Source organism: Podarcis erhardii, assembly GCF_964252035.2.
Source record: "Podarcis erhardii genome assembly, chromosome: 13".
In the NCBI taxonomy this organism is placed as follows: Eukaryota; Metazoa; Chordata; class Lepidosauria; order Squamata; family Lacertidae; genus Podarcis; species Podarcis erhardii.
Window position 1 is genome coordinate 48,201,386 of NC_138502.1, and position 18,633 is coordinate 48,220,018.

General features: G+C 42.6%; 1 protein-coding gene across 3 annotated transcripts in view; it reads left to right on the plus strand.

The window, feature by feature from the left end:
* Nucleotides 1–5,959: 5,959 nt before the first annotated feature.
* VSTM2A (V-set and transmembrane domain containing 2A) overlaps nt 5,960–18,633 on the plus strand; it is a 36,069-nt gene continuing 23,395 nt past the window's right edge. Inside the window, exons 1-4 of one of the 3 annotated variants that reach the window (XM_081836379.1) lie at nt 5,960–6,714; nt 8,850–9,001; nt 12,149–12,187; nt 16,992–17,325. In XM_081836379.1, the coding sequence (XP_081692505.1) occupies nt 6,639–6,714; nt 8,850–9,001; nt 12,149–12,187; nt 16,992–17,325 (601 nt within the window). In that variant the 5' untranslated portion in view covers nt 5,960–6,638. The remainder of the gene's footprint in view (nt 6,715–8,849; nt 9,002–12,148; nt 12,188–16,991; nt 17,326–18,633) is intronic. The other 2 variants (XM_081836378.1, XM_081836377.1) reach the window with 2 other exon arrangements.

The window sequence follows — 18,633 nt, forward strand, 5'->3', positions numbered from 1 at the left end:
TGGAAGCCGCCCATAGTGGCCGGGGAAACCCAGCCAGATGGGCAGGGTATAAATAATAAATTGTTGTTGTTGTTGTTGTTGTTGTTGTTGTTGTTATCATCATCTGGCTGTTAACCAGAAAGTAGGTGGTTTGAGTCCATCCAAGTAAGGCTGTGGGCAGCATAGAAACCAACTCCTAGGGGCCAAAGGGTCTTTGGCCTGCTCCCTAAAATATTTGAGGGGGTCAGGGCCCCCAAAGTCACATTGCCATTCAAATAATGTGTGCACTGCATCATGTGATCAGTTATGTTGGGTGGGGCTTACCTGCCTCCCCATATATATATATTTTATTGAAGTTGGCACTCGTGGTGGGTAGGGTTGCTGCATTGTAAGGGGTTGGACTAGGTGATACTCATAGCACCTTCTAACTCTACAATTCTGTGATTCTAGGAAAAACGTTTAAGGAAACAAACAAACTGATACTGGTGTATAGTTCTGTGGCTCTGAGTCAGCATTTTCCTGCTAGTGTTGTAGGTTTCTATGCACAGCCCTACAGGTTGAGTGGTGAGTGCTTAACTACTAATCACATTCCACACATTTTAAGAGGGTATGAACCTGAGTTCAGTGGAGCTTACTGGCTTGGTCATGTACATGGAATGGAAGATGGCAGGATCCCCAAAGAGCTGGCTTCAGACACCAGCTCTGCATTACAAAGAATGCAGATGGTGGTAAGGCTGCCAATATTAACAGAATACTTATTGCGAAGTACTGGAAGACACAGGATCTACCCACTCTGGAAGAATCGCAGATGAAGGTGATAGACTATATGGGACTGGCAGAAATGACCGGCAGAATCCGAGCCCAGGGAGAAGAGTCAGCGGAAGAAGATTGGAAGAAATTCAAGGATTATCTACAGAAATATTACAAAATTAATGAATGTTAGAATGATGTCAGATAGAAATTAAGCAGTTTCCAGCTGTAATGTTTTAAGAGAATATGGAAAAAAGGTTTAGAAGCAGGTTAAAACTTATTGATAAGGATTTGCTGAACTAACAATTGAATTGGAATACAAAGAAGGGAGGTACGAGGAGGTCTGGGAAATAAGTTAATGAAAAATAAATTATTGAAACTTGGTGTGTTTTTAAGTATTTTCTGTTTTTGTATTTTTGTTATATTTTTCTTTTTTATTTTTGATTTCTTTTTTATTGTATTAATATTTAATATTGTATTAATATTTAAAACTTTAATAAATATCTTATAAAAAAAAGGCTGCCAATATTAACTGTGCCGTGTAGGAATCCCAGGCCTGGAGACAGACAATCAGGTTGTGCATCCACAGCAGTGACAAGAGGAGGAATGACTGCTGGGAGGAGTGTGGAGGGAAGAAACACCGTGTTGCATCTGCAGCAGTACATCTGCCCCAGCTGCTACAAAAGATGTCTCTCCTATATTGGTAGGCACTGTTACTCTCCAACGGTTTGACTCTACCACCGATAACACAGTCTTCCATTGTATCTCAGGACAAACAGGTGTCAACAACTCTCCTGGTAACTAAGCATAAGGACTGCCATCTTGCCCCATGGCTGATCAGGGATGTGAACCCAGATCTCCCCACTCAAATTCTGGCATACTATGACTGTCAGCTGGCCACAATAAATGAGGTATTGTGCTATGGACTGTTGCTGCTTGGGAGCATGTGGAGCAACACGGCAGCCTTCTTGAGGGACTGAATATAGAGGATGTCAAAATTTGCCACAGTACCACTGCATACTGTTCTAACACAGGGGTGGAGAACCTCCAGTCAGTGGGCCAGTCCTGGCTTACCAGAAATTCCAGCTAGGCCCTTAAGGCCATTAAAAAAAAAAGTTTTGAGAAATTAAAAGATAAAGTGTGAGATTGGCTTCGTTATTATCAAATAAGAGAGGCCTATAATTTGGACAAAAAAATTGGCTTCCAGGTGTAAAAATCAAAATTGGAAACAGAACTGTTAGATCCCAAAACTAAGATACTTTCAAGAATGTATAACTTGCTGTTAAAATGGAATACGCAGGATGAAACGGTTAAATCTGCTATGATTAAATGGGCACAAGACATTGGTCATAACATTATGTTTGCTGACTGGGAACAGTTGTGGACCACCGGTATGAAATTTACGGCATGTAATACCTTGAGAGATAATATTATGAAAATGATATACAGGTGGTACATGACACCAGTCAAGCTTGCAAAAATATATCATTTGCCCGACAACAAATGTTGGAAATGTAAAGAAAATGAAGGTACATTCTTTCACCTTTGGTGGACATGCCCAAAGATTAAGGCTTTCTGGGAGATGATCTATAATGAAATGAAAAAGGTATTTAAATATACCTTCCTGAAGAAACCTTCCTCCTGGGCATAGTCGGCCAATTGGTGCCAAAGAAGGATAGAGCTTTTTTCATGTATGCAACAACAGCAGCAAGAATACTTATTGCAAAGTATTGGAAGACACAAGATCTACCCACTCTGGAAGAGTGGCAGATGAAGGTGATGGACTATATGGAATTGGCGGAAATGACTGGCAGAATCCGAGACCTAGGAGAAGAGCTGGTGGAAGAAGACTGGAAGAAATTTAAAGACTATTTGCAGAAACACTGTAAAATAAAGAATGTTAAAATGATGTTGGATTGAAAATAAGTGGCATTAGCAACAAAGTTATTAAGAATATGCAAAAATGAATTGATAATGGATGGAAATATAGAGTTATAATATGTTAAGATATAGAGTTAAGATAAATGAAAGAGGGCAAGGATTTGCTGATTTGATTATGTAAATGGGATTACAAAAAGGGGAGGTGAGAGGAGGTCAAGGAAAGAAGCAAATGAGTTTAAAATTATAAAAAAACGGATTTGTTTTTAATTTTTGCCTTTTTTTGGTCTTTTGTATGTTGTATTTTTATTTATATTTTTTTCATGTATTTTTGTATTTATGTCTTTGTAAAACTTTAATAAATATTTAATATAAATATTCCATTCCCAGCTCTGAAAAAAATAAAAATCAAAAAATCAAAAAAAATCATGCCTACTTGTCAATCAGGTGCTATCAACTCAAGGGTGGGTGCAAGACGTGAAAAGGGGTGTTCAATCCTGATTGGTTTGGCTGCACATCCTAATTCCCCACCGAAAACTAGCACACACAGCTAATCCTTGCAGAATTGAGCAGCTCATGGGCAGGTTCCATCCAGTTCAATTGAGCTCCATGTTCTAGTTCCCGGTGGTGAATCAGTGCATGAAGCCAATAACTGCATAAAGCAGGACTGAACTCCCCATGCAACAGTTGACCTGCAGGGAGTTCAGTCCTGCTAGGTTGCTATCTTTGACCAGTGGGTAGGACCACCTTCCTGCCAATCACCTAATGTCATTATGACATCAGATTTTTAACATGCAGGTGGCCAAATTGACCTGACCAATTGGCCTGTGGAGTGGGAAGATATAAAAATCTGGCCCAGTGGGCCATAAGGGTTCTTTGCTCCTATTCTAAAACACCAGGTCTATTTGACGAGTGACTTACTAAGTCAAACAAAGGCCATGCATTGTGGCCTGTTAAGTGCTGAACAGCCCTCTTGTTCTGTTTTATAGTCTATAGATAGCACAAGCAGGTTTGTCAAGTCCCTGGATGACCAAACAGCTGGTGAGCTGAGTTCAGGCTAGTAGGTTACAAGTTGTGTAAGCCTCAAGTAAAGCACAGGGTCCTCTCCCAGCCCCCACATGTCATGTACAAGCTACCATCTGCTTTGGAAATGTGCTTTGCTTTGCAACCAGGTAACTGAATAGGAAACTGTAGTCAGCAGTTGGCTTTATCACTGTGTAGGCAAAAAAGCCATTGTATCAGAAGACGCAGCATGCTTAGTAGAAAAACTACAAATTGTTCTCAATATCTCATTGACCTCATTATAATAGTGCTCAAATTGCAACCTTCTCCCTCCCTCCACACCAGCCTTTTACTCTTAACCAGTAGGTTAAGCAGGATAGGAGAGTAGCTTATGAGGAGCAGGGCTAAATTGGGTGTGCATATTAGATATTGTGGGTTCATTAAGCCCTCCACCCAGCCCCCCAATCATAATTCAAACACTGTTGTTATGTGTGACGGGTTATTACTGATGCTGCTGAATGGTTAAGGAAACATAGGTCACAATGCTGATTGTGTGATTATGCTGATTATGTGATGGGTAAGATTTACCCTCTGTGGGAAGAACAGAGAGCAGTAGCTTTAACACAATTACTCTGAAAATAATAATTCTACAGTTATTGGAATTATTATTTGTTCAACGGGTTGCTCAGTGCAGAAAATCCATAAAGAAGCATCTTCAATACACATGGTTGTGCAACACCTCCAGCAAGCAAGCAAACCCACCACTTCCCTAAGCTATAGCTCCTATTGCAGAACTGCTTTTACCCATCAAGACATTTCTCTTCAAATTCAACAAAAATCTGCCCTCCAATATTTTTAGTCCATTATATCCTAGACCTGCCCTCTGTAGCAGTAGGAGCTCAAGGCTTATCCTCACATTTATCCTCACAACAACCCTGTGAGGATATGTTAAGCCGAAAGTGGGTGACTGGCCCGCGGTAACTCAGAGAGCTTTGTGGCTTAATAGGGATTTGAACCCTTGCCTGCCAGGTCTTCGTCCAGTACTTGAACCACTACACCAAACTGGCTTCATGCCATAAGGTGGTTTTGACTCTCATCTACTGAGCTGAGAAATATGCTGCAGCACAGCACCGGAGAAGAAGCAGTGAAGGCAAAGTCAGTACTGTGAGCCAGAATTGATTCCATAGCCAAACCATTGTCCTCCTGTCCAGGTGGCATGGGCTCCTATTTCATAGGCCACTTTGGCTACACTTGTCATTTGAACGTGTCTGTTTCTATCCTTCCCTTTGCCAATCATGGGTCAACCAATGTTGATGGACTGCAATCCCCATCATCCCTGACTGGAGCAACAGGAAATAACTGTTAACCTTCATCTATGTGCAGCCCTTCAAATGCATGCAGACGGCCATTTTACCACCTCTAAATTGAAGGGCGAGCCTCAGCTAGTTCCTAGTTATGGCAACTTTCTTAAGCTGGGGTCAGGAATAAGGAGAGCTTGTGTATGTGTTATTGTTTTACAGTATTTCTATTGCTAAGTGATAAAAAATACACTTATAAATTAGAAAGAAGTTTAATTTAACAGCATAATGAATTTCACCCATGAACTTGTCCCTAAGGCTTCCTCTGCGCTTACAAATCAGTAAATCACATAGACGCTATAAATTATTTTTTTCTTAACCATGTTGGGAAAAATACAAATATGTAACATCAGATGAAAGAAGCTAATTACCCTTCAACACACACTTTAACCAGCTTTTTGAGCCACAATTAGCATAGTCACAGGGTAGTCCAAACGTGTCTCCCCTTTCCCTCTCCTCTGATTCAAAGTGCATCTATTTGTGGGGATTTAAATTTGAGAAGAGATGCTAGTATTCAAGTCTGCCTGGAAATACCTTGGATTCAAAGGTTGCTTGAAGTTGTTTAAAGGTGAAGGGAGATACTGGGAACATTCTCAGATGTTCTCTTTATCCTTACCTTAAATTTTAGGATACAGCATTGGTCTAGAAACAGTGTCCAGGGATGAGATCTGCTGAGTTCTACCTACCAATTAAACTTTGGCATCTATGTAGAGATTACTGGATTCTAACCTTAGCTGTTGTGCACATAAAACTCTCTCTCTCTCTCTCTCTGTGTCTACTCTAAAGCATGTATTCTGGAATCCAGGTGTCTGGTCTACAGTGGGAAGCGACTATGAGGAACCCATGTAACAAACAACATTGACTGCATATACAGCAAAGCTTTCAAAAATCTGAGGCTTACAGATTCACAACACCAAACGGGGAGAGGGAATAAGCTTCGCTCATTCTTAAATATTTCCCCTTCTGTGTGTATGTGTGCCTGAGAGAGATGTCGGGGTGGGGGTGAGAGAGAGAGAGAGAGAGAGAGAGAGAGAGAGAGAGACCATCGTCTACGAAACCACCGCATTGACCTCTCAGTCTGAGGTGGGAGGCGGAAGATTCCCCCCATCAGCTCAATGAAAGCTGCTGCCCTCCGTGATCATCTCCATTAGTCGCTTCCCTCTCGTGCGTCTTTCAGCACCATGGACAGCGGGCGAGGGAAGCCACCGAGGAGCCACCGTTAAACGCAGCCTTTCCCAGGAAGAGGAGAACGGGAGGGGGGGGGCGAGTTGAAGTGCTGGAAGCGCAGTTAAGCTCCTTTCTCCCTCCCTACTTTTCAAGCAGGCTGAATGTTTAGGGAGGGCGCTCAACACGCAGTCCTGAGCAGCAGGGGCTGACGGAGCTGCCAGGTAGCAAGGAAGGAAGACGCCCGGGAAGCACCCGCTCTCCAACCACGGGGAGGGCTGGATCCGGACTCCAGACACCAGAGAACCCCCCAGCCTCTCCTTCTCCGTCGGAAGCCGATCTTGGCCCCCCCCCCGCCTTGCCAGGAGAATGCTGGCAGCGGTGCAGCTGGGGCTCCAGCGCCCGATAGCCTTGTAAAAACCTTTTGCCCTGCCTTGCCTTGCGGGAACGGGCGTCTTCTTGGCATTACCCCGATGTGACCCCCCCCCTCCCTCTCGCTCTGGAATAATGGGGATCTTTTGGGCTTATGTTGGATTCCTTTCCTTGTCGGTATTATACATTCAGCAAGGACTTTCTTCCGAAGGTAAGAGCTGCCGTGTGTGTGTGTGTGTGTGTGTGTGTGTGTGTGTGTGTTTGGCCAAAATTGCAGCCGGAGGGTCTGTGGTGGGCAGGACAGGGCGATCTTTGTGGAGGGGGCAAACCATGTGGAATGGAAACGTTGTGCTATCTTTTTGCCTTAGCCTTATTCTCGCCCCACTGGAGGGGAAAAAAGTTCACCCGAAGTGAATATGAAACCGATCTCCTACCAACATGAGCATAACATAGCCCGGCTGAGTAGATGCAATGTTTGTGCGTGAGCGGGGGTGGGGTGGGGTGGGGGAAATAGCATGCCACTGTGTATCTTCCAACTCTTGTTTTCAAGATTCATACAGACACAGCGCCTGCGAAAAAGGGATGTGCTTGTCTGCTTTGAATAGTGCAGTGTTTTCATAGGGTTGTCCCCCCCTCCCCAATTTTTTCAGGAGCCCTGAGGTCCGTATTCTTAAACCTTGCTTTTCGTCTGCAAGTATGTGTTTCTACAAAGCACACCCCCCTCCCCATCACTCTGTCAAAGGCGCCTCTTGCATTCCAAGTAGTCCCTGCTCTGCAGAAGCCTTCCAGTTGCTGAAGACTTTGAGCGCTGCAGTGATCATTTCAGCACCATGGATAGATCGAATCCATGCCGAATGCTGCACTCACAACCGTGCAGTTCTTCGCGGCTTTGTTTGTTTTAACTCTGGAGAAAGGGCTGGCTGAAGTGGTGGTGGGGAAACAGACTGAGAATGCAGAAATATGATCTCTTTCCCTGCTGATGAGGTGAATAGATATCACTAGCAGCGATACAGTGCTGGCTGGGGAGCGGAAGGAGACGCTGTAGAAAACACACATGGAGACTGGTGGTGCTGGGCTTATTTTCACATATGCCTACTTGGAATTTAAGTACTTAAAAAGTAAAGGCAGCTTTTTTTCTCATATAGCACTGCTATGAGTCCCGGGGCGTAACCTAGCACATATGCATGGATTATTTTTGCAGTCTTTTCAGTCTACCCCCTATCAACCTGTAACGTCATAGAATTGAAAGAAGTGGGAAAACTGATAAATTCGACTCTTTCTGAAAACTGAAAGTGTTTCTTGTTAGTTATTATTATTATTTCTATTATTATTATTTTGTCTATCCTGTCAGTGAGGGTTTCACACAGCTGATTGAATGGATCACATTCTTAAAGCCCTGAATATGAGTAGAAAGTGGATCAAGAAGGTTGTGATGATTATGACTTCTACTAAGATATATGCTGGCATCCTGAAATGGACTGTCAACATGCATGTCTTCTACTATATGGAACTGGAAAGGGTAGCCATACTGAAGTGCCAGAGGCAAAGTATTTCTTGTTTGTGAATCTCCTAAACTTAAACATGATCAAGTCTCTTCTTGGCTTGACACTGCAAGCAAAACAAGAAAATGAAATTGAGAATAAATAATCACATGACAAGCTACTTCTTCAAAATATTAAGACATAATGCAACAAACAAACAGGACCCCATTCGAGTAGTCTACAATATGTTTAATAATTAATATGGTATATATATAATGTCATCCTTAAAATACAATAAATCATCTGAGATGATTTTCCAAATGGTTCTGCCCTAGATCCCTAAGCTAGAATGCTGAAATACTGCCTTCCTAAGAATATTTGCATGTAATTATTTGTAACTTTGCAAACTCCAGTGAGATGCTGGTAAGGGTGTTCAATTTGTCCATTAGCAAAATAGGCTTACTAAACAATTTATACATGCTTGTAAGGGATAAAGGGGTGGAGGGGGAGGAAAGGGTCTGAGAAAAAAAGAAAAAACATGGGGATGCAAAGAGGAATGAGAATTAGACTCAGAAAAAAAGGAGGGGCAGGGAGAGGGAGACAGGGCTGCAGTCCTGTGCATACTTACTTGTGAGTAAGCTCCACTGAACTCAGACTTGGCTTAGAAAGCACCTGCCTAAGCCTATGCATATTTACTTGTAAATAAGCCCTGGTGCATTAAATGGAATTTACTCCCACGTAAGCAGGCATCAGATTGCAAGTGAAGGCAGATAAATTTAAGAGGGGGTGGGGGAGGAAAAAGGAAAGAGAGGTGGTGGAAAATTGAGGGAGAGGAATCCCAATAAGATATGCTTTTCTTTTGCAGCCAAATTTACTGAATTCCCTCAAAATGTCACAACCACTGAGGGGCAGAATGTGGAGATGTCTTGTGCATTCCAGAGTGGCTCTGCCTCAGTGTACCTGGAAATCCAGTGGTGGTTTCTACGGGCAGCTGAGGACCAAGACCCTGGAACAGAGGTGAGGGCACTCAGGTATCAATTTGCTGCCCCTGAAATCCTATGCAAGTCAGCCACTCCCCAAAAGCAGAGAAAAAATGGGGACCAGGGGGACAAGGAAAGTCTTGCCCCCAAGGCTTAATATATCTTACAACAGTGGAAATCCATTGAGAAATAGCCACCACTAGGGGATAAAACCTTGAACCCTTCCAGTTGGTTTTTGGTAGTTGATACATTCATATGCATGGATAATGCATTCTTTCTTTTCCTTTTCTCTTTTTTTTCTCATCAATGACAAGGCACAGTATAGATATCATAGCAATGGATTGAATTTGCAACCCAGGCTGTTGCAAAGACTTCCTCTCCCCCCCCCCCCAAGAATTCTGCTTGCTATCATTCTATCCCTTCGGGGATTTTCATTGCCTCCTCCATTGTTTCAGACTGATAAACACATGGAGCGGAGATACTTACTAACACACTGCGGGAACCTATTGTAGACAGGATTTCTAGAAATCAAACAGGCCTCCTTTGACTCAGTTGTAGCAATTCTTCCTTATTTCCTATTTGGCAAGAAACAATCTCACTGGCTTCAGATGATGCTTGTTTTCATTCCTGAGGCAGTGGGAAAAATCTGCCTCATCTCTATCATTCCATTTCCTTCCAGCCTGTCTCCTCCCCCAAAAGTTTTTATTTGAAGAATTCATTTGAAGTATCCAGACTGCTTTAGAATTCATACTAATTTTCCGTGGAAGGCAAGCAAACATATAAACCTGTTAATATGGCACCTCACTCTTCCGAGGCTGCCTGCAATGATAGGCATTAAATACAGCCAAATGTGAAGAAATCAGCCTCCATCCAAACTATGTAGCACAGTGGCTAAATGTGACAGGAAGGAACACCATTTTGCCTATAGGTGGCAGGCTGAGCATGTGAGTGTTCTCCAAGGAAGAATCCATTTATTTAAGTAGTATTTCAACAGCAATTAGTCATCAGAAAACTCACAAGCTATGGGCAAGTTCAGTCTTACCCCATGGTCCTCAGACTGAAACAGATCAAGAAATGGGGAAACCCAAACATCAAAAATCCACACATAGCCTGTTCAGGTATCATGCCCATTTTAGATTGGTGATTGCTGTGTACCCCAAATGAACTCTGCATCTCACAAGTTCCCTGGTTAATCCATAAACATGAGCCTATTTTCTCCTTCCCAGTGAGCTGTTCCCACAATTTCGATGATTTCAAACATGTGATCAGCTTAACTTAGCCCCTTCCAGTGTGCCGGGAATTAGATAATTATCTTAATTGCCTTACAGGATGACAGATAATTCTCTGTGGCAGCTGATCTATGACATGAACTCATATATTCAGGGATATTTTAGTCACTGTTCTGATCACTGTTCCTCCTGCCCAAATTTACATCCCTCAAACACAGACATCTGCTTCCTCATGCAATGTCCCCCCTCCCTCCCTCCCTCCCTCTCTCTCACCCCAACACCCTCCGGTGTGGAGCTTTTACCTATACAAGGAACAGAAGTAGGATTTTCATTTCTGCTATAGCTGCTGCTCTGATCTCTCAAGGCTCTACATTCTATTGGGAGAGCCTTCTTCAGAGGCTAGATCAGGCTTCCTCAACCTCGGCCCTCCAGATGTTTGGAGACTACAATTCCCATCCATCCCTGACCACTGGTCCTGTGAGCTAGGGATCATGGGAGTTTTGGCCAAAAACATCTGGAGGGTCGAGGTTGAGGAAGTCTGGGCTAGACAGTCTGGTGGGTAGTCAAGGAAGACTTGAGCAGTGGCAGAGCCCTCCTCTCTTTTTATTTATTCATTTTACTATCTGCCCATCATGTTTCTCAACTGGTCAAATTATATAATAATTTAAAATCTGATGAAAATGCAACTAGGCATCTTATTTGCATTGAAAACAGAGCCTTTGGGCAGAAATGTTCAGAGGAGAGGGAAATTGTCCGTTTCATATGAAATATTGTGCCACATTCTTTGTTTTTGTGAGAGTTCCAGCAATCAAAGCATCTAATTTGCATTAAATACTGAGGCTTTTGGAAGTAACCTTTTTGGCCTTGCTATGATCTAAAAATATATCAAAGGCTGGCTAAGGAAGGCTAACTGAATGTACTCAGTATGGGATTGACAGAAAGTATAGGTCCTTCAAGATGTGGAGTTTCCATATGCTTGGTCTGAAAAACTCTGGGATGGTTTAGCTCCCTTGCTCCTGAGCCTTCAGACCTTCTGAAAGCTTGCCTACATATTCTGGAACCTTACGGAACCACCTTTTACAGACAGTTGCTTACTTCTAACTAAACTGCCATTAGTGATGAGGCCTTGGATGTTTATAACAAAGCATTTTCTATTCAGATGCAGAATTGCTTTGGCATTCTGGGTTGCAGAATAATTTAGGGACATGGCATCCAGTTTCTAATGCATTAGTGTAGTACGAGTTCAGCAAATTTACATCCTGAATCAATTAATTATGAACTGCAGCAGGCATCATGGAATCAGGCCATCAAATTTAGCTAGCATACTGATTCCAACAATAACAAACCACAGGCATGAGGGAAGTTCAAAAGCATAAAGGCAAAACCTTCCTTATTCTTTGTCATCACGACCTGATATTTAGCAGTACATGGCCTCTGAACATGGAGGTTCCACTTGACTATTCCACTTGACGATGGCCCTTGTGGTCTCTTCCAACTCTTCTATGATTCTATGATTAGCATTAACACCTGTTAGTCCATTCCTTTGGCTTAACTCCCCTTAAGTCAATGGCTACCACCACTTTTTGTGGCACATAGGCCAAAAGAAACTGAAGGAGGTACGATAGACACATTTTAAGTTAGGGACCCTCCTTCAATGAGTTCATTAGGAAACTACTAAGTAGTTGCCTTTTTTTGTTGATATCTCACAGCTGTGTAGCCAATTCAACTGCCTTTGAGTGAACATTTGTCTCCCAACAGTAAACCCTCCCGAACCAAACTATGCTTGAGCTCTGATTGTCATAGCTTATTACCAAGCTGGACAGAAATTAGAGTGGGTCCAGGCAGAGACTGTGGGAAACCCCATGCAAGGAAAGGAAGGGAAGAAGTGATTTAACCTTTAATGCTGGAGGTTCCTCACCTGTAGTATGCAAAAACAGTTATCCATTCCCCCACAGGTGGAGAGAGATTTGGACAACGATGGAACAAAGATAAGCGTAAGTGGATTACAAAATGTAGATTGTTGCTAGATATTCAATTACTTTCCATTTACTGTGCTGTCTTTCATTAGCCACCATCCAAAAATGCATGAGCCCTGGACTAGTGAATGGGATTTATTTTCTGCAGCTTTCCCTGTGCCTTTTGGGGCATGGGCATTATCAAAGCCTTTGGCACTCTTTTGCGCAGATGAGCTGGTTCACTTCCCTGGGCCCTGCTGAGGCCGAATTTAAAGAACCTTTTAATTTGTTCAGGTCTTTAGAAGGGGCTAGGTTCCTTTGAGGCCCTGTAACTTTGTAAAAACTGCCATTTTAATTGTTGGACATTGGGTTTTCATTATATTTTATGTTGTTAGCCATCCAAGGCTCCCTTTGGGAACGGAGACTAGGATAGAGAATGTATGCTCCTGTATACAGAAAACATTAATGGGTGTTGTTAGTCAAATTGTGGGTGGCCCTTGCCTCTACCAGAGCTGGAGGTTTTGTGGAGAGTCCAGGAAAATGAAGACACTCTCCATTCAGGGTCCTACCAGACATGCACAGGGGATATTATTGGTCCTATTACATGCTGGAGACCTGCAAGTAATACCTAGGGCAGCTGTGGATGCCCCCAGGATTCAGTAGACCCTCCTGGCCATATACCTGGGGACATCACTTGGAGTGTGTTGGGATATAGAGGCTTCTGCATGGGCTTCCATGCTTACTGCTTCAGGTTGAGACTTCTCCACTTCTCAGAAAATCTCCAAGTTTACAAGGGCATATCAGGGAGAATGCAGTGAGCACATAGGTGCCTATTTTTATTTTATTTACCTCTTCTGTCCCATAAGGAATTCTTTGCTTTCACACAGGTTCCAAAATGGGGTCAAAAGTTCAGTTTGACAATGTGCAGATCTAGAACCTTTACAGCATATGAACTAGTAAGAAAAGATAAAAGTAGTGTGCCTTTAAATCTGGTCATGTGATAGATTCTATTCTCCCCAACTCCAGCCCCCTCCATGCATAGACACACAACACACACACACAACACAAAAAATCCTTTTTTTCCTGTGTGTGTGTTTTTTTAAAAAATGAATATGGGTACTTAAAAAGAAAATTGCTACAGAAAACAGCCTTTTTTGTTTTTGGAACCACACATCATACTTTCAATAACCTTAATGGAATTTTTGCCCAGCATGACAAAAAAACAAGCCCTTCAGAATACTCTGTATTTCTTTAATCATTATTACCAAGAACTGAGGAACATGTAGGACCTAGATTTTCTTTCTTTCCCTCGATATTATTTTATTACTTAGCTGAAATGCAATTAAATAAATATAGGAAAGTGATTTTCAAAGTGCTACAATGCCATGGAACTATGCGGGAAACACACACAAAAAACCTTAATAATGGAGGGAGAGAGTAGATTCCAGATGTTCTTGTATTAATTGAAGCATACAGAACTCGAGACCCACCAAAACCTTTAAAACCCAGTAGACTCCAGATTGCCAAGCTTTTTATTAACCCTGACATCCCTATCCCCCACGCTTTGGACAATCTCATGCCTGCAAGTTTCTGTAGCACTGAGTTGAAATGCCTCTCCCCCCAAAATTTGCTGCAGTCTTCTTGGGTGAGAAAACGGGAAAATAGTGATTAAGATGAGGAGATCAAAAATTAGGCCTTTCCACCAGTGGCAACATTTTAAATAAAAGCACTCATTCTACTCATGTAAAAACACACTGATTCCTGGACTGTCCTCAGGCTGGATTTAGAAGGCGATTGGGCCGGATTCGGCCCCTGGGCCTTAGTTTGCCTACCCATGGGTTAGGCCTACTTCTCCCACAGAGATCAATGGAAGAAGGCAGTTGTGTATAACTTAACTATCACTGCTATCAATGGGAACTAGGACCAGATGTGAGAGGAGGGAGCTTTGAGGTGGAGCCATCCCTCACACCCCAAATAAACCCCCTAAGATCAGCCTGTGGGGATCAGATCAAGACTTGGGCACTGGTGGTAGGTGATGCTCACTCCCCACCCCCCAGTGTCATTTTCTTAATAAAAATTACCTCCCAAATTATCATTTGCCTGTGGCACACTTGGTAGCTTCAGGAGAACAGTTTTGGTCAGGAAGATGGTCAGAAGGAATACTAACCCCCCTCCCAGCAGCGTAGTTCCAATCAGATCCCTGTCCCTTGCTAATAATAATAATGATAATCTTTATTGTCATTGCCCCCTCTCGGGGACAACGAAAATTACTTGGCTGCTCAATCCACCCAGGTAGGGCACTCCACACAAAATCAGAACAACTATAAAAACAGCTGCACCAGTTGCTGTCTTTAAAGAAAGGATATTGGTGGAATAAAGCAGGTGTGTTGGACCCCAGGCTTGAGGGCCAATCTTGCTCCTCTTGGCCTCTTTATCTGACATTCAAAATTCTCCCCACACTCCACCTATTTTCCCCAGGCAACATGCCATCGCTGGTCCCGCTTCACCCTGCAAGGGTGCAAGCTCTGGCAATGCCTCTCTTTTTTCTTTACCTGGATGGAGGGCAGAAAGGTTTGTGAGAGCATTTCTAGAAGCCAGCCTACAGTGCAAAGGTAAAATTTGCACACATTTGCCTGCCCAGAAGAGAATGTGGCCCTTGAACATCTGGTTTCAAGGCTAAGTGAGCCAATTTAGCCCTCTAATTAAAAGCAGGCTTAGTAGAAGGAGGAGACGGATGCATGTTTGAAAAGAGCTCTCTGGAAAAACGTTGATTTATTTTAAAAGCCATTAATTAGAAGCATAGCGTTTAGAAGGTAAGAAGGATAGAGGGAAAGAAGATAAGAGCAAGAGGTGAATGAATGCTATGCTATCAAAATAAAACTATAAATAAAGCCCTATTATCTATATGGATTTTGCTGGTCCAACGCCTTTATGGAGAGTTAAGTTCTTTGTCTTCCCAAATTCCACATAGCTAGATATCATTGAGCATTGACATTCCTCCCAGAGTAGGTGGGGAACTTTCATCCCATGGCACCATCCTACCTGGCCTGGAGCACACAGTTTCTGCACTGTTTTTGCACTGCAATTAGGCTTCAAAAAAGCTGCAGTGTGTGTGAAGGGAAGCTTTAGAAAAGCCTGATTGTTGCATGGGGGCCCCTTTCTGGACTTTAAAAAATGCTAAGATGGAAGGGAGAAAGAGAAAAGCAGAGAGAGGGAGAGGGAGATGAGGTGGGAGGGAGAAAAAGAGTGAGAGAGAGCACATTGATGGAAGAGTGTGAATGGGCATGCATTTGTATGGATGAGTGGGGCGTTCTAGCCCAGTCCACCATTCGCATGCAGTTCCCAATAGGTCTTCCTCACCCCTGGCTCAGAAGTTAAGAGTTCTGGATTGTGAAGTTCAAATCAATGCTATAACTAGACATGCCTGGAAATGGATATATGACATAATGAACAAAATAATCTTAGTGAGATTAAGACTGGTTTTGGACATTTAAGGGTCCTTTTGCTCAAATGCAGAGTTGTCATAGCTCATAATAGCTCCTCCTGCTGGGAAGCTGTTGTGCAAAATGCCTCTCAAATGTCACTATCCAATCAGTGATAGTTAACAGAATGATATGTATAATTTCTCTCCCTGCACCTGGCCATTTTCAATGGCCGAATGTGATGTAGAGTCCTAGCCAGCAAGTATAGGGCAAATGAGAAATTGCAGTGGCACCACTCTATCCTGCCTGCTGCCCACATTCAGTCTGCAGTTGATTTTTGACCCGTCAGTCACTATTTTAACAACTTACCCAATCACTACATGACCTTTAGTGCCTGTCCCCTCCCTGTCCAGTTTGTGTCTGGGGCAGATGCTCTTTAGTGTTCTTTTTTTAGATACTATATTGCTTAGCATCTTGCTTTAATTATGAACCCACTAGGTGGTCTTGGCCAAAGCCATCATCTCACATCACAAAACCTAATCCCACCATCTGAAATGGGGGAATAATAAGGATGCCAGCCTACTTTGCACAGAACTGATAAAAGAATTTGGAAAGACAAAAAAATGTGAAGGGCTTTGTACACTGAAGAAAATGTTATATCAATACTAAATCTTTTTATATTGTCAGAAAGGTTTATATATTTATTCTGCATTTATTTTATATACCCCCCACCTCAAGGCAGTTTACAACACATTCAGAAAATATCAACACTACCCTATAAAGACAACCAACAAACTCACACCTATTTGTAGACAGTGGGGGAGGGAGGCTGCCAAATATTTTTGTGGGTGAATTCTTAGAACTATCTTTTTTTTTTTTAGAAATGCTGTTTCACTTAATGTTGAATTAAACAATCTATTTTAATGGATGAAGGAAGCAATGCGATAAGAGAGGACTGGGAAGTGTAGGGGGCACACCTATGGCTTCCCTCAATGATGTTAAAATAACATTAAATACTGATAGATCTAGTGTTGCACCCAGCATGCATGGATGGTGAAACGGGAGGGACCATTTTTCCAAATATTCTCCTGGGGAGGAGAGGTACGTGAGGTATCTAGAGGTACTTTTAAAAAAAATCACCCGGAAAATAGAATTTCCTCCCCTGCAGAATACCGGTAGTTACTCACCTCCAACACATGCAGAACCCAAAAACCCTTAGTCCTCTGGGCAATGGGTGGGGGGGCAGAGTTTGCTTTCTCTTCAGTTCTACAGTCTTGGGGCAATTGGAAGCCAGAGTAGAATTGTTTCTGATAGAGAGAAGGGAATCACCATTCCTGCAGCTGCTCCTTCTCTAGATGATGGTTGGAACACCTGCTGGTGGCAATGTCTGATGTGATATGTTGTTTCTGGAAATTTTGCAGACAGTGAAAGTACAAGGGAACGACATCTCCCACAAACTGCAGATCTCCAAAGTCAGGAAAAAGGATGAAGGGTTGTATGAGTGCAGAGTGATTGACGCCAATTATGGAGACCTCCAGGAATACAAAGTCCAGGCCTATCTCAAGGTCAATGCAAACAGCCACACCCGACGAATGCAGGCCTTTGAAGCTTCCCCAATGTGGCTACAGGATAAACCTCGTAAAAACATCTCAGCAGCCATCCCCAGTAGCATCCATAACTCTGCCAGCCAACGTATGCGCCCCACCTCCAGCCCTCCAGCAGATGCCAAAATCCCCAAACAAAGCCCACAATCAGGTATGCGTAACTATTTTGAGCACTTGAAGGATTTTGTTGCTAATGACTTTGCAACGTGTGATTTTTTAAAAAATAAAAAGGAGGAGGGAAAGGCTGTTTACTGGACAAAAACATGATATGCACTTTCTTACACCTGAAACACAGTTAGGAAAACACATTGTACAAAAATCCATACTTTTGTACTCCTGACTATACAAGACAAAAAGTGCCCTTATGTTTTCACCAGGACTACACAGCTTGTTATCCACCAAGTTAGATGCACGTAGCCCATGAGCCATGTATGGATGGATGCCTTTGGGGGATTGCAAAAAATAGGACAGAAGGGAGGGCTTGTCAAGTGCCTAGAAGGCCTCAATGCATTGCTTGATCACTCACAAATTATGTAGGTTTAATTCAAAGAAATTGCAAGATAGCACATCTCAATGACCTAAGCAAAGGTTTTAATAGAGAATATAAATAAATATCAAGGCCCAAAGCAAGAGGAGTTTTATTCAAAGGTGCTATAAAACGTTACTATTATTCCTCCCACCACCTTTCTTTGTCTTAGTTTCCTTGGTGTCTCTATAGTACTAAGCTGCACATTGTGTGACTCACTAAATTGCAATCTGCCAGCTATGTGCTGTGTCCTGCCTACTGCTTGGCCACTCTCCTTGTTTTTGAAGTCTCGTGCAGACAACAAAGCCAAGGAGGTTTAGTCCTGGTGGACCATCACACATGGCTAGGGGGCTGCATTTGTCATAGTGGTCTATAAGTAGGGGTGGTTTTCTCTAAATACTTGCTTATTGATAGTAAACAAGCATTTAGAGATAAAATGCATCTAGATATCAAATGAACATCAAATGGAGAAAGAGAGAGAGAGGGAAACAGTAAAGGCATTTATATTTTGGAATGTAGCACTCTTCCAAATATAAATATCAATTCCCTCATCACCTTTGGATGTAATTCCTCAGTTTTGGAAATTGGATTAATGTGGACATCCTGTCTGCTTACCTGCATGAAACCACTAGGTAAGCCAGTCTTGTGTCATTCTGCCAAATGGTGAGGAGAATTTGACCACTCCAAAGTTCCCCCAGATTTCTGACTGGGTGTGGAAGTGTGGAGAGTTGGGGTAGCTTTACGACTAAGAGACTGAGTGATGAATCATGATGCCTTTGGCATGAGTAGGCTAGGAGGCCTTTTTAAGTAGGCTACACTATCTCACTGGGAATAATAATATTGACCCATCTTACACAATTGTTATAAGTACAGTAAGATGATAGAGATAACTAACAATGACAACAGTAGCTCTGATCACAGCAATGCCTCATT